General features: G+C 39.7%; 1 protein-coding gene across 2 annotated transcripts in view; it reads left to right on the top strand.

Annotated features, from left to right (window-relative positions):
- Positions 1 to 107: 107 nt before the first annotated feature.
- The window catches only part of LOC133656304 (protoheme IX farnesyltransferase, mitochondrial-like), a 90,340-nt gene continuing 74,922 nt past the window's right edge, over positions 108 to 15,525 (top strand). The window contains exons 1-4 of one of the 2 annotated variants that reach the window (XM_062057322.1): positions 108 to 218; positions 3,769 to 3,910; positions 3,986 to 4,316; positions 7,338 to 7,462. In XM_062057322.1, coding sequence (XP_061913306.1) covers positions 3,821 to 3,910; positions 3,986 to 4,316; positions 7,338 to 7,462 — 546 coding nt within the window. In that variant the 5' untranslated portion in view covers positions 108 to 218; positions 3,769 to 3,820. Of the gene's footprint in view, positions 219 to 3,768; positions 3,915 to 3,985; positions 4,317 to 7,337; positions 7,463 to 15,525 lie in introns of both variants that reach the window. The other variant, XM_062057321.1, reaches the window with a different exon arrangement.

Here is a 15,525-nt window from a genome sequence, read left to right as displayed (position 1 = left end):
AAAAATATACTTTACAATGTGAATGTATTTATCTTTTAAAGCTATTTTATTTGGTTTCCTTTGTTGTGGATCACGTGACGTGATGTAGCCCGGAAGTACTCCCCTTCCCGCCACCGGGTCAGGTCAAAATGGCGACGCGCTCCGTGTGAAAGAGGTCGAAGGAGCTGCCGGCCTCGGAGCTGAGAACATGTATAAGACGCCATGTAGTCGACTCACAGGTAATTCGGCGGCTGTTGTGCCACATCGCCGTCTGTGCTGCCGCTAAAAAAAAAAAGCCACCGAGTGTGGAGAGCGCGGGGACGCTAGCCAGCTAGCTCGTTAGCATTAGCTCGTTACCAAAGAAGAATGTTGTGGCTTGATGCGCCCTTATGACGTCACACAATGTTTAACGGGGACATTGTTATGACGTCACAATGTATTTACGGTGACTTTATGACGTCGCACAATGTTTTTACGGTGACTTTGTTATGACGTCACAATGTTTTTACAGTGACTTTGTTATGACGTCACACATTGTTTTACGGTGACTTTGTTATGACATCGCACAATGTTTTTACAGTGACATTATGGCGTCACACACTGTTTTTACAGTGACATTGTTATGACGTCACACAATGTTTTTACATTGACATTGTTTTTGCCAGGTGACACTTTTCATTTGTTCATGTTTGTTTGCCCTAACTGGTTGTGTTTATTGGTCATGGGTTGGTGTTTTTCGAGTTTAATATGACTTGTTGAGCTGTTTAATGCAGTTATCTGACATTATTATATGGATGTAAAGTAATAAATACTGATAAATATAACCTGTGTGAAGTTGCCCCTATTGTCATTGCAAATATTACAATAACACTGCCATTCGTTTGTGCTACCTATTATTATTGTAACCCAGGGTTGATATGTCACCTATACCAGTGGTCCCCAACCTTTTTGTAGCTGCGGACCGGTCAACGCTTGAAAATTTGTCCCACGGACCGGTGAGGGGTATTTAACAAAAAACAAAAAAAAACATTTTATTTTTTCCATAAAGAAATACAATTATGTGTGCTTACAGACTGTATTGATCTATATTGATATAATTAATATATAATGTATATATTGTGTTTTTTATGTTGATTTAATATTAAAAAAAAAAATTTCTTGTGCGGCCCGGTACCAATCGGTCCGCGGACCGGTACCGGGCCACGGCCCGGTGGTTGGGGACCACTGGCCTATACTGTATAAAACTACAAAATAACAAACACGGAGGCTCCAGTTTTACACGAGGACCTCTTTATTTTGTTTGTTTTCAAAACTCCGCTCCACCCCAACGTGTCCCCACTTCCGCTCTTAGCGCCTTCAAAATAAGAGCTCAAGGCATATACTGTATAACAGCTTATAAAAGGAACTTAACACAGTGTTTCCCACACATTCATTTATTTGTGGCGGCCCGCCACGAAAGAATTAAGGCCGCCACAAAAAAAAAATATATAGTTTTTAATTTTTTAATTAATTTATTTATTTTTTGTGTCCTGTCCAGCTTCTCAGGCTAATCACATAGTTGATGTAGTTGCCCATATCGGCTGTTCAGATTTACTTTACAAAAGAGAAGTGTAGGATCAAGATTTTTGGAGCTCTTTGTTCAGTGGATCAGGGGCCGTACTTATCAAGCTTCTTAGAGTGCCATTTTACACTTAAGTCTTGAGAATTTGCGAAATTTAGTCCTACTCTCAAACTTGAGAATAAAAGCTTTTTATCAACGTTCTTAAGTCTAAGAATCACTCCTACTCTCCACGATATTTAAGAGACCTTCAGAGGTGTCTTAAGTGGTTAGGAGTTGCCAGCAGGGGATGGCACTGAGGCGAGAGAGACGTGCGCGGACGTTCAGGGAGCGGAACGATGTCCTGGATTTGTTTGATGACGAGCAGCTGATCAAACGGTATCATTTAGACAGAGCGGGTATTATTTTTGTCACAGATTTAATACTTTTCGATTCCTTGTTGATTTCTGCATGTGGCTGCAGTGGGTTAGTATATATAGAGCCACCCACACCAGTTTCAAATTAGTTGCCTAATTAATGAATTGGAAAGAAAATGTTATGAGAGTAGCGTATGTGTGTGGCCGTGAGGTGAGTGACGTCAGTGAGTGTGTGGGCGATAGAAGAGAGGGAGCGGTAGCGTGAGTGCCGGCGGGGACTAGTTTGTTTTGTATTATTTTGTAGTTTATTGTCAAAATATACACTCCCATTGTCCACTTAAATATTTCCAAGATATTTCTTTATTCTTAGACAACAGATTCCCTTCCGTGATTGGTCATTTCTATGGACACAGAAATGACGTCACCTAAATTCCGTTTACGGCACATAGTAATGTCGTAATTCAGCTCTGAGTGTGACACTTAAGATTCCGTCCTACACTTCGCTGAAAGTGTGAGTAAGACGCTTGATAACTAACTTTTAAGTGCAGCTTTCAGCGAAGAATTTATTTACTCTTAAGTCAACTCTTAGCAGACTTCTTAGGAGTAATTCTAAGAAGCTTGATAAGTACGGCCCCAGATGTTTGATGAAGCTTTGTGTCTATCTACCACCACTACTGTTTTCTGTTTATTTGTTACTGGCTGTGGCAGGATACCTCTGCCTCTGTTTCACTTTATGTTGCTGGTAAATAATATGGTTGTAGTAGTAGGCTAAAGTTAAATTATTTAGTATGCACTAATTAAAGGGGCAGAGCTTTAAGAGACATTTTAGCTTTTATATTTTATAAGATATATTTTTTGTAAGAACCACAATTAATAAATATATTTCAGTGAATAACTTATTGTTCAAATCTGTATATAAATATGTACATAAAGTGTTGTAATTATATTGTAAAATGGATGGATGGATGGACGTTTTAAAACAAAACTGTTATTATTAATTAGTAAGTATACATGAGCCTTTTTAGAGAAAATCAAATCATTGTAGTGAATTATGCAAATTACTAGATGATGTCATGGTGACCACGCCCATAGCCACGCCCCCACCGCCACGGGTATCTTGGCAGTTTATGGGAAACACTGTAACATCACAAAGAGGCAAGTCCATAAAAAAAGGTTACATAATTATTGTTATTAAATTATTCTAAAATGCATTTTCTGACGTCATCAGACCCCCCACCCCCTCCCTTCCATTGTCAACATTTCCCCAAACTTGTCCCCATTCGTTTGTGCTGCGATATTGTTATTGTCAAAGTAGGGCTGGGCGATATGGCCTTTTTATTAATATCTGGATATGTTTAGGCCATGTCACGATGCACCATATATATCTGGATATTTTGCCTTAGCCTTGAATGAACACTTGATGCATATAATCACAGCAGTACGACGATTCTATGTGTCTACATTAAAACATTCTTCTTCATACTGCATTAATAATATATGCTACTTTTAAACTTTCATGCAGGGAGGGAAATCACAACTAAGTCAATTTCCAAAAACTGTATTTTATTAAGCAGTGGCACAAACATTCATGTCATTTCCAAAACAGAAAGTGCAAGATTGTCAGAGAGATTTTAAAACAAGCTATTTGTGCACTTTTGTGCATGATTTTACTAAGATGACATATCAAAACAGTAAATTAAAGTGCACTTTTTAGACTTAGACTTAAACTTCCTGTGTATTGTTATTCAAATTTGAACTTTACAGTACAGATAAGAACTAAATTTCGTTGCATTTTAGGGTTTTTGTTTTTTTCTCAGTACGTTACAACTGTTTGTGTGTGTAACGCTCCAGATTTGTCCTGTTTGTTTCTTGCAGGTTTGTTTGGAGTAAGCGTACAACAAAAACTGGTCGGCCATCATGGAGCGCGATGCAACCAGACCGCTCGCAGCCTCCTCCAGCTGCACAGAAGAGAGCCGTCACCCTGGCTGACCTATCAGCATCTCATCTTCCTGAAACGGCAGGTAGACACCAGGGTGGTTCTTTATCCGGTCTTTATGTTTACACCTGCTGAACAGGTGTGCGTTCCCCGCAGTATGTGGCCAAGAACATCGGAGAGCTCCACCAGCGCGCCGCCCCCAAGCAGGCCCCCGCGCGCTCCGTGGTGGACGAGGCCGACGACGCTGTCGTAAGGCAGGTTCCGAGAGTTCCCGTCATCCAGTCGCCGGTTGCAGAGGAAACGTCCGTCTCGGTCGCGCCGGAAACGTCCGGTGCGGCGACCAAAACCTCGCAGGAGACGCCCCACCTCCACGTGGAGACGGACGAGGCGCGGGAAGCTCGTCTGGACCGACAGTGGAAGCAGCTGAAGGTCGACATGGCCGACTTGCCGGACGTCTACGCCCGGCTCACCAAAATAAAACTCACAGGTAGAGCACACACAATCTAAAAACGCTGTTATTCTATTCCATGGGTCACCAACGCGGTGCCCGCGGGCACCAGGTAGCCCGTAAGGACCAGATGAGTAGCCCGCAGGCCTGTTCTAAAAATAGCTCAAATAGCTAATTTTTTAAATGTTATTTATTTACTAGCAAGCTGGTCTCGCTTTGCCCGACATTTTTAATTCTAAGAGAGACAAAACTCAAATAGAATTTGAAAATCCAAGAAAATATTTTAAAGACTTGGTCTTCACTTGTTTAAATAAATTCATTAATTTGTTTTACTTTGCTTCTTATAACTTTCAGAAAGACAATTTTAGAGAAAAAAATACAACCTTAAAAATGATTTTAGGATTTTTAAACACATATACCTTTTTACCTTTTAAATTCCTTCCTCTTCTTTCCTGACAATTTAAATCAATGTTCAAGTACATTTATTGTTATTATTGTAAAGAATAATAAATACATTTTATATTATTTCTTCATTTTAGCTTCTGTTTTTTCGACGAAGAATATTTGTGAAATATTTCTTCAAATTTATTATGATTAAAATTCAAAAAAAATATTCTGGCAATTCTAGAAAATCTGTAGAATCAAATTTAAATCTTATTTCCAAGTCTTTTGAATTTCTTTTAAAATTTTTGTTCTGGAAAATCTAGAAGAAATAATGATTTGTCTTTGTTAGAAATATTGCTTGGTCCAATTTGTTATATATTCTAACAAAGTGTAGATTGGATTTTAACCTATTTAAAATATGTCATCAAAATTCTAAAATTAATCTTAATCAGGAAAAATTACTAATGATGTTCCATACATTTTTTTTATTTTTTTTCAAAAATATTCAAATTAGCTAGTTTTTCTATTCTTTTTTTCGGTTGAATTTTGAATATTAAAGAGTCGAAATTGAAGATAAACTATGTTTCAAAACTTAATTGTCATTTTTTTTGTGTTTTCTCCTCTTTTAAACCGTTCAATTAAAGGCCTACTGAAATGAATTTTTTTTATTTAAACGGGGATAGCAGATCTATTCTATGTGTCATACTTGATCATTTCGCGATATTGCCATATTTTTGCTGAAAGGATTTAGTATAGAACAACGACGATAAAGATTGCAACTTTTGGTATCTGATAAAAAAAAGGCTTGCACCTACCGGAAGTAGCGTGACGTAGTCAGTTGAACATATACGCAAAGTTCCCTATTGTTTACAATGATGGCCGCATGAAGTGAGAGAGATTCGGACCGAGAAAGCGACAATTTCCCCATTAATTTGAGCGAGGATGAAAGATTTGTGGATGAGTAAAGTGCAAGTGAAGGACTAGTGGGGAGTTGAAGCTATTCAGATAGGGAAGATGCTGTGAGAGCCGGGGGTGACCTGATATTCAGCTGGGAATGACTACAACAGTAAATAAACACAAGACATATATATACTCTATTAGCCACAACACAACCAGGCTTATATTTAATATGCCACAAATTAATCCTGCATAAAAACACCTGCGTGTTTGTTATGCTAGCTCCTAGCTCCTCTGCTAGCTCCTAGCTCCATAGAACACGCCAATACAATTCAAACACCTGATCAACACACACAATCACTCAGCCCAAAAGACCGTTTACCTAACCCAAGGTTCATAAAGCTTATATATTTTTAAAAAGTTACGTACGTGACGCGCACATACGGTCAAGTTATCGAATGTTTAGCAGCCAAGGCTGCATACTCACGGTACCTGATATTCAGCTGGGAATGACTACAACAGTAAATAAACACAAGACATATATATACTCTATTAGCCACAACACAACCAGGCTTATATTTAATATGCCACAAATTAATCCTGCATAATAACACCTGCGTGTTTGTTATGCTAGCTCCTAGCTCCTCTGCTAGCTCCTAGCTCCATAGAACACGCCAATACAATTCAAACACCCGATCAACACACACAATCACTCAGCCCAAAAGACCGTTCACCTAACCCAAGGTTCATAAAGCTTATATATTTTTAAAAAGTTACGTACGTGACGCGCACTTACGGTACGGTACGTGTTATGCTAGCTCCTAGCTCCTCTGCTAGCTCCTAGCTCCATAGAACACGCCAATACAATTCAAACACATGATCAACACACACAATCACTCAGCCCAAAAGACCGTTCACCTAACCCAAGGTTCATAAAGCTTATATATTTTAAAAAAGTTACGTACATACGCAAAAAAAAGCCAAAGCTGCATACTCACAGTAGCACGTCTGCGTCTTTGTCATCCAAATCAAAGTAATCCTGGTAAGAGTCTGTGTTGTCCCAGTTCTCTACAGGCGTCTGTGTATCCAAATCAAAAGTCCTCCTGGTTAGAGTCTCTGTTATCCGAGTTCTTCCATCTTGACTGCATCTTTCGGGAATGTAAACAAAGAAGCGCCGGCTGTGTACTGTTGTGGCTGACTACGTTCGAAAAATACGTCCATTTCGCACCGACAACTTTCTTCTTTGCTTGCTTGGCTTCCTTCTCCATAATGCAATGAACATGATTGAAACAGATTCACGAACACAGATGTCCAGAATACTGTGGAATTATGAAATGAAAACAGAGCTTTTTCGTACCGGCTTCAATGTGGAAGGCATACCCGTGTTCGTCGGGCTACGTCACGCGCATACGTCATCCTCAGAGGCGTTTCGAACCGGAAGTTTAGCGGCAAATTTAAAATGTCACTTTATAAGTTAACCCGGCCGTATTGGCATGTGTTATAATGTTAAGATTTCATCATTGATATATAAACTATCAGACTGCGTGGTCGGTAGTAGTGGGTTTCAGTAGGCCTTTAAGTGTAAATATCATTAATTATTAATAATAACATAGAGTTAAAGGTAAATTGAGCAAATTGGCTATTTCTGGCAATTTATTTAAGTGTGTATCAAACTGGTAGCCCTTCGCATTAATCACTACCCAAGAAGTAGCTCTTGCTTTCAAAAAGGTTGGTGACCCCTGTTCTATTCTATTATGATTAATTATCTTTACATTTCAGCACTCGTGGTTATGACTACGGCTGCTGGTTACGCAATGGCCCCGGTGCCCTTTGACCCCGTCATCTTCTCGGTGTCGTGCCTGGGAACGGGTCTGGCCTCCTGTGCAGCCAACTCCATCAACCAGGTAAGCAATGCGGTCAAATCACTGCCATGTCTGCCTGAACACAGCAACAATACTTTTTACACGTGTCTGTCATGGAACAAAATTCATATCTTGCATAGTTCCATCCATCCATTTTTCTACCGCTTGTCCCTTTCCGGGTTGCTGGAGCCTATCTCAGCTGCATTCGGGCGGAAGGCTGCGTACACCCTGGACAAGTCGCCACCTCATCCTGCATAGTTTTTCAAAGTAATTCATGTACAGTGGGTCTTCTAAGAAATGTTACCTTTTAACAAATAAAGGAAATAGAAATGATCAATTCCAGGATTGGCTATTCAGAAACCTCTTTTTTACTGTAAAGAGAAGGTTTTAAGTAGGGCTGCAACTAACGATTAATTTGATAATCGATTAATCTGTCGATTATTACTTCGATTAATAATCGGATAAAAGAGACAAACTACATTTCTATCCTTTCCAGTATTTTATTGAAAAAAACCAGCATACTGGCACCATACTTATTTTGATTATTGTTTCTCAGCTGTTTGTACATGTTGCAGTTTATAAATAAAGGTTTATTTAAAAAAAAAAAAAAAAAAATTTAACAAAAAAAAAAAAAGCCTCTGCGCATGCCCATAGCATAGATCCAACGAATCGATGACTAAATTAATCGGCAACTATTTTTATAATCGATTTTAATCGATTTAATCGATTAGTTGTTGCAGCCCTAGTTTTAAGTAATATTGTAACTTGGGCCGTAAAAAAACAAAACAGTTAAGTCAAGTAACTAGATGAGGCAATTCCTGATTTAATTGTGTGTTAACGTTCCAATGCTGAAGTTGAAGTAAAATGCTGATAGAATGTAGTATGAATGGAAGAATAGTTTGAATGTTGAAGAGTTTGAATTTCCAGGAAAACCGGAGTTTTGTTTGGAACTTGGGAAAGTGTTAGTTTGAATGTTCAGGATGAGTGGAATGTGTTATTGGAATGGTTTGCATAGGTGGAAAAATGTGGGAATAGTGCAACATGGAAAAATGTCCCATTCATTTCAATGGGAACTTCCGGGACATTTGGTAATTTTGGGAAAAGTGGGATTTTTTTGAAAACGAATGAATGTCCTGAATGAGCTGAATTAGTTGGTGTTGGAATTGTTTAAATCGGTCAATAAATGCTGAAGTAGTAACCGTTTTTTTTAAATTGAAAAATGGTATTACGGAATTTCCGGAAAACCGGGAATTTTTCAAGTTCTTAAACCAACTTGTTTTTTTGTCTTGACCAAGAGGAATGTTTGGACAGTGGAACGGTTGAAATGGGTTGACAAATGTGAAAGGAGTCATCGCACTAAAAAAGGTTGAACATAAGGTTAGAAAAAAATCAGGAATTCCTGGAAATGTGTGGAATGTGGACAAATGGATGTTTGAATTTCCAGGATGTGTTGAAGGTGAAATGATTTGAATCGGTTGAAAAATGTGGGAATTGTGGAAGTTTGAAAAATGGACCAATATTTCCAATGAGAATTTTATGGAAATTTGGGAATTCCGGGAAAAGTGGGATTTTTTGGAAAAATGCTAAAAAGTGTGAACGTTCTGAACGAGTTGTTGTTGGAATTGTTTAAATCGGTCAAGAAATGTTGAAGTAGTAACCGTTTTTTTAATCGAAAAGTGGTATTACGGAATTTACGGAAAACCGGGAATTTTTCAAGTTCTTACACCAACTTGGTTTTTTGTCTTGACCAAAAGGAATGTTTGGACAGTGGAACGGTTGAAATGGGTTGACAAATGTGAAAGGAGTCATCGCACCAAAAAAGGTTGGACATAAGGTTGGAAAAACAAAGGAATTCCTGGAAATGTGTGGAATGTGGAAAAATGGATGTTTGAATTTCCAGGATGTGTTGAAGGTGGAATGGTTTGAATCGGTTGAAAAATGTGGGAATTGTGGAAGTTTGAAAACTGGACCAATCTTTCCAATGAGAATTTTATGGAAATTTGGGAATTCCGGGAAAAGTGGGATTTTTTTGAAAAATGCTAAAAAGTGTGAACGTTTTGAACGAGTTGGTGTTGGAATTGTTTAAATCGGTCAAGAAATGTTGAAGCAGTAACAGTTTTTTTAACCGAAAAATGGTATTACGGAATTTACGGAAAACCGGGAATTTTTCACGTTCTTACACCAACTTGGTTTTTTGTCTTGACCAAGAGGAATGTTTGGACAGTGGAACGGTTGAAATGGGTTGACAAATGTGAAAGGAGTCATTGCACTAAAAAAGGTTGGACATAAGGTTGGAAAAACAAAGGAATTCCTGGAAATGTGTGGAATGTGGAGAAATGGATGTTTGAATTTCCAGGATGTGTTGAAGGTGGAATGGTTTGAATCGGTTGAAAAATGTGGGAATTGTGGAAGTTTGAAAAATGGATCATTAATTTTGAATGGGGAAAATGTCCCTAAAAACTGGGAATTCTAGGAGATCTGGGAATGTTTTTAGAATTGCTGAAAGGGAGCACACCATTTCTGAACAGGCTGAATATTTTGAAGTTGGAACGGTTTGAATTGGATAAAAAATGTGGGAGTTGTGGAACTTTGAAAAATGTCCCAATCTTTTCAATGAGAATTTTATGGAAATTTAAGGAAAAGCGGGAATTTTTTTGAAAATGCTAAAAAATGTGAATGTTCTGAATGAGTTGGTGTTTGTGTTGGAATTGTTTAAATCGGTCAAGAAATGTTGAACTGGTAACAGTTTTTTTAATTGAAAAATGGTATTACGGAATTTCCGGAAAACCGGGAATTTTTCAAGTTCTTAAACCAACTTGTTTTTTTGTCTTGACCAAGAGGAATGTTTGGACAGTGGAACGGTTGAAATGGGTTGACAAATATGAAAGGAGTCATTGCACTAAAAAAGGTTGGACATAAGGTTGGAAAAACAAAGGAATTCCTGGAAATGTGTGGAATGTGGAGAAATGGATGTTTGAATTTCCAGGATGTGTTGAAGGTGGAATGGTTTGAATCGGTTGAAAAATGTGGGAATTGTGGAAGTTTGAAAAATGGACCAATCTTTCCAATGAGAATTTTATGGAAATTTGGGAATTCCGGGAAAAGTGGGATTTTTTGGAAAAATGCTAAAAAGTGTGAACGTTCTAAACGAGTTGGTGTTGGAATTGTTTAAATCGGTCAAGAAATGTTGAAGTAGTAACAGTTTTTTTAATCGAAAAGTGGTATTACGGAATTTACGGAAAACCGGGAATTTTTCAAGTTCTTACACCAACTTGTTTTTTTGTCTTGACCAAGAGGAATGTTTGGACAGTGGAACGGTTGAAATGGGTTGAAAAAGTTAAATCACCAAAAATGATTGAAAATTGCAACATTACCTAGAAGTACTTGGGCTGAGTGCGCTCTCAGTGCCGCTAGAGTGATCGGCAAGTATCAAAGTGCGGGGCGTGACGTCACGCGTAACCCGGGTATGGTAACATGGCATTGTTGGATTTGGTCAGTCCCAAAGAAGGATTGGATTCAGTACCCATCCTACTCACAAGGCATTGTAGGATTTGGTCAGTCCCAAAGAAGGATTGGATTCGGTACCCATCCTACTCACAAGGCATTGTTGGATTTGGTCAGTCCCAAAGAAGGATTGGATTCGGTACCCACCCTACTCACAAGGCATTGTAGGATTTGGTCAGTCCCAAAGAAGGATTGGATTCGGTACCCATCCTACTCACAAGGCATTGTTGGATTTGGTCAGTCCCAAAGAAGGATTGGATTCGGTACCCATCCTACTCACAAGGCATTGTAGGATTTGGTCAGTCCCAAAGAAGGATTGGATTCGGTACCCATCCTACTCACAAGGCATTGTAGGATTTGGTCAGTCCCAAAGAAGGATTGGATTCGGTACCCATCCTACTCACAAGCCATTGTTGGATTTGGTCAGTCCCAAAGAAGGATTGGATTCGGTACCCATCCTACTCACAAGGCATTGTTGGATTTGGTCAGTCCCAAAGAAGGATTGGATTCGGTACCCATCCTACTCACAAGGCATTGTAGGATTTGGTCAGTCCCAAAGAAGGATTGGATTCGGTACCCATCCTACTCACAAGGCATTGTAGGATTTGGTCAGTCCCAAAGAAGGATTGGATTCGGTACCCATCCTACTCACAAGGCATTGTTGGATTTGGTCAGTCCCAAAGAAGGATTGGATTCGGTACCCATCCTACTCACAAGGCATTGTAGGATTTGGTCAGTCCCAAAGAAGGATTGGATTCGGTACCCATCCTACTCACAAGGCATTGTAGGATTTGGTCAGTCCCAAAGAAGGATTGGATTCGGTACCCATCCTACTCACAAGGCATTGTAGGATTTGGTCAGTCCCAAAGAAGGATTGGATTCGGTACCCATCCTACTCACAAGGCATTGTAGGATTTGGTCAGTCCCAAAGAAGGATTGGATTCGGTACCCATCCTACTCACATGACATTGTTGGATTTGGTCAGTCCCAAAGAAGGATTGGATTCGGTACCCATCCTACTCACAAGGCATTATAGGATTTGGTCAGTCCCAAAGAAGGATTGGATTCGGTACCCATCCTACTCACAAGGCATTGTAGGATTTGGTCAGTCCCAAAGAAGGATTGGATTCGGTACCCATCCTACTCACAAGGCATGATGTTTTTTTTATTTAGAATTTAGTAGGCATATTCCCCCAAATATATTCAGATTGAATTCCAAGATGCTTTGAAGACGTGTGCTATACTTAGTAGCCGTCAGACGCTGCAGACAACTTCTTGTCTTCTTGAAACTCCTCTTTTTTTGTGCGAGCATCTGAAGTTGGCTGTTATTATTGCCAGCCTGAAAGCTTTTTTTACTGCCCTAAAGGAAAGAGCGTCCGCGCTCACCGCGAACGCCAACAGTGGAGTGTTGACACTCTACGTGCTAATCTGCGCCGTGACTCGAGAATGTTTGCGTAATGAGTGACCTCGCCCTCAGCCCCGGTTTGAACTCTGCTGAGTCGTGTCTTTCCGGGCCTCTAATTTGTCGCTGGCTTTTATTACATGGCAGGTCGCACAAAAACATTCTTCAACCAAAATCCACCTATGGACCTGAACTTCTTCTCTCTGGCATTTCTTTTTCAAATGTGTGCTTTTATTGAGTGTTTTTTTTTTGTCTGTGTAGGGTTGGGCGATGAAACAGTATTAAAGGCCTACTGAAAGCCACTACTACCGACCACGCAGTCTGATAGTTTATATATCAATGATGAAATCTTAACATTGCAACACATGCCAATACGGCCGGGTTAACTTATAAAGTGACATTTAAAATTTCCCGGGAAATATCCGGCTGAAACGTCGCGGTATGATGACGTATGCGCGTGACATAGTCAGTTTAACGGAAGTTATGGTACCCTGTAGAATCCTATACAAAAAGCTCTGTTTTCATTTCATAATTCCACAGTATTCTGGACATCTTTTGCAATTTGTTTAATGAACAATGAAGGCTGCAAAGAAGACAGTTGTAGGTGGGATCGGTGTATTAGCAGCGGACTACAGCAACACAACCAGGAGGACTTTGTTGGAGAGCAGACGCGCTAGCCGGCGACCTCACCTTGACTTCCTACGTCTCCGGGCCGCCAAACGCATCGGGTGAAGTCCTTCGTCCTTCCGCCGATTGCTGGAACGCAGGTGAGCACGGGTATTGATGAGCAGATGAGGGCTGGCTGGCGTAGGTGGAGAGCTAATGTTTTTAGCATAGCTCTGTGCGGTCCGGTTGCTAAGTTGCTAAGTTAGCTTCAATGGTGTCGTTAGCACAGCATTGTTTACCTTCGCCAGCCTGGAAAGCATTAACCGTGTATTTACATGTCCACGGTTTAATAGTATTGTTGATTTTCTATCTATCCTTCCAGTCAGGGGTTTATTTTTTTTGTTTCTATATGCAGTTAAAGCACGATGCTATCACGTTAGCTCTTAGCTAAAGCCTTTCGCCGATGTATTGTCGTGGAGATAAAAGGGACTGAATGTCCATTTCGCGTTCTCGACTCTCATTTTCAAGAGGATATAGTATCCCAGGTGGTTTAAAATACAAATCCGTGATCCACAATAGAAAAAGGAGAGTGTGTGGAATCCAATGAGCCAGCTTTTACCTAAGTTACGGTCAGAGCGAAAAAAGATACGTCCTGCACTGCCTCTAACATTCCTCATCCACCAATCTTTCATCCTCGCTCAAATTAATGGGGTAATGGTCCGAATCGCTCTAGCTGCGTTGAAAACAATAGGAAAATATGAGGGAGTGAACAACTGACAACGTCACGCTACTTCCGGTAGGGGCAAGGTTTTTTTTTTTATCAGAGACCAAAAGTTGCGAACTTTATCGACGTTGTTCTCTACTAAATCCTTTCAGCAAAAATATGGCAATATCGCAAAATGATCAAGTATGACACATAGAATGGATCTGCTATTCCCGTTTAAATAAAAACATTTCATTTCAGTAGGCCTTTAATACACATCGTTTAGGGTTGTAACGGTACACAACAATTTTGGTTCGGTACGTACCTCGGTTTAGAGGTCACGGTTCGGTTCATTTTCGGTACAGTAAGAAAACAACAAAATATACATTTTTGGGTTGTTTATTTACCAAATTTGCAAAATCTTCCCCCCAAAATATTTTTCTTAGTGAAATATTTGATGTGAAGTGATCGGAATATCAATAATTCATAATAACATTGATTTTGATTCAATATTATGTTTTGAGCAATGACAGTTTGAAAGAAAAAAAACAGCTTTGTTTTATTAGTCAACATTGCAACTTTTTCTAAATTACATTTACTTTAAGCTTTTTTATTTCACTTTTGTTATGTTTTTGTTTATTTGAATAGTATTTTTAGAATGTGCCGTGGGCCTTTAAAACATTAGCTGTGGGCCGCAAATGGCCTCCGGGGCACACTTTTGACACCCCTGCTATAGATAATAAAAAAAATAAATGTGATAAATCTATGGATAAAAAGCAAAGCCTGGCGACGCATGCGCGTTTATCATAACTCTCTCTCTCTCTCTCTCTCTCTGTCTCTGCCCCTCCCTCACCAATGCTGCTGCGCACCTTCACAATTTGTTTTGTTTTTAACCCCTTCTTAACCCTGAACGTACATTGAAAATACACGCAACCCTAACTCAAAATGCCGGACATTTGAGGCATTTAAAGGCCTACTGAAATGATTTTTTAAAAATTTAAACGGGAATAGCAGATCCATTCTATGTGTCATACTTGATCATTTCGCGATATTGCCATATTTTTGCTGAAAGGATTTAGTAGAGAAAATCGACGATAAATTTCGCAACTTTTGCTCGCTGATTTAAAAAAAAGCCTTGCCTGTAGCGGAAGTAGCGTGACGTCACAGGAGCTAGTATTCCTCACAATTCCCCGTTGTTTACAATGGAGCGAGAGAGATTCGGACCGAGAAAGTGACGATTACCCCATTAATTTGAGCGAGGATGAAAGATTCGTAGATAAGGAACGTTACAGTGAAGGACTTGAGAGGCAGTGCAGGACGTATCTTTTTTCGCTCTGACCGTAACTTAGGTACAAGCTGGCTCATTGGATTCCACACTCTCCTTTTTCTATTGTGGATCACGGATTTGTATTTCAAACCACCTGGGATACTATATCCTCTTGAAAATGAGAGTCGAGAACGCAAAATGGACATTCAGTGCCTTTTATCTCCACGACAATACATCGGCGAAATGCTTTAGCTACGAGCTAACGTGATAGCATCGGGCTTTAACTGCATATAGAAACAGAAAAATAAACCCCTGACTGGAAGGATAGATAGAAAATCAACAATACTATTAAACCGTGGACATGTAAATACACGGTTAATGCTTTCCAGGCTGGCGAAGGTTAACAATGCTGTGCTAACGACGCCATTGAAGCTAACTTAGCAACTTAGCAACGGGACCTCACAGAGCTATGCTAAAAACATTAGCTCTCCACCTACGCCAGCCAGCCCTCATCTACTCATCAACACCCGTGCTCACCTGCGTTCCAGCAATCGGCAGAAGGACGAAGGACTTCACCCGATGCGTTTGGCGGCCCGGAGACGTAGGAAGTCAAGGTGAGGTCG

The sequence above is a fragment of the Entelurus aequoreus genome, linkage group LG08, assembly GCF_033978785.1.
Source record: "Entelurus aequoreus isolate RoL-2023_Sb linkage group LG08, RoL_Eaeq_v1.1, whole genome shotgun sequence".
In the NCBI taxonomy this organism is placed as follows: Eukaryota; Metazoa; Chordata; class Actinopteri; order Syngnathiformes; family Syngnathidae; genus Entelurus; species Entelurus aequoreus.
Note: the sequence above shows the minus strand (reverse complement) of the source record. Positions and strands in the feature narration are given on the sequence as shown.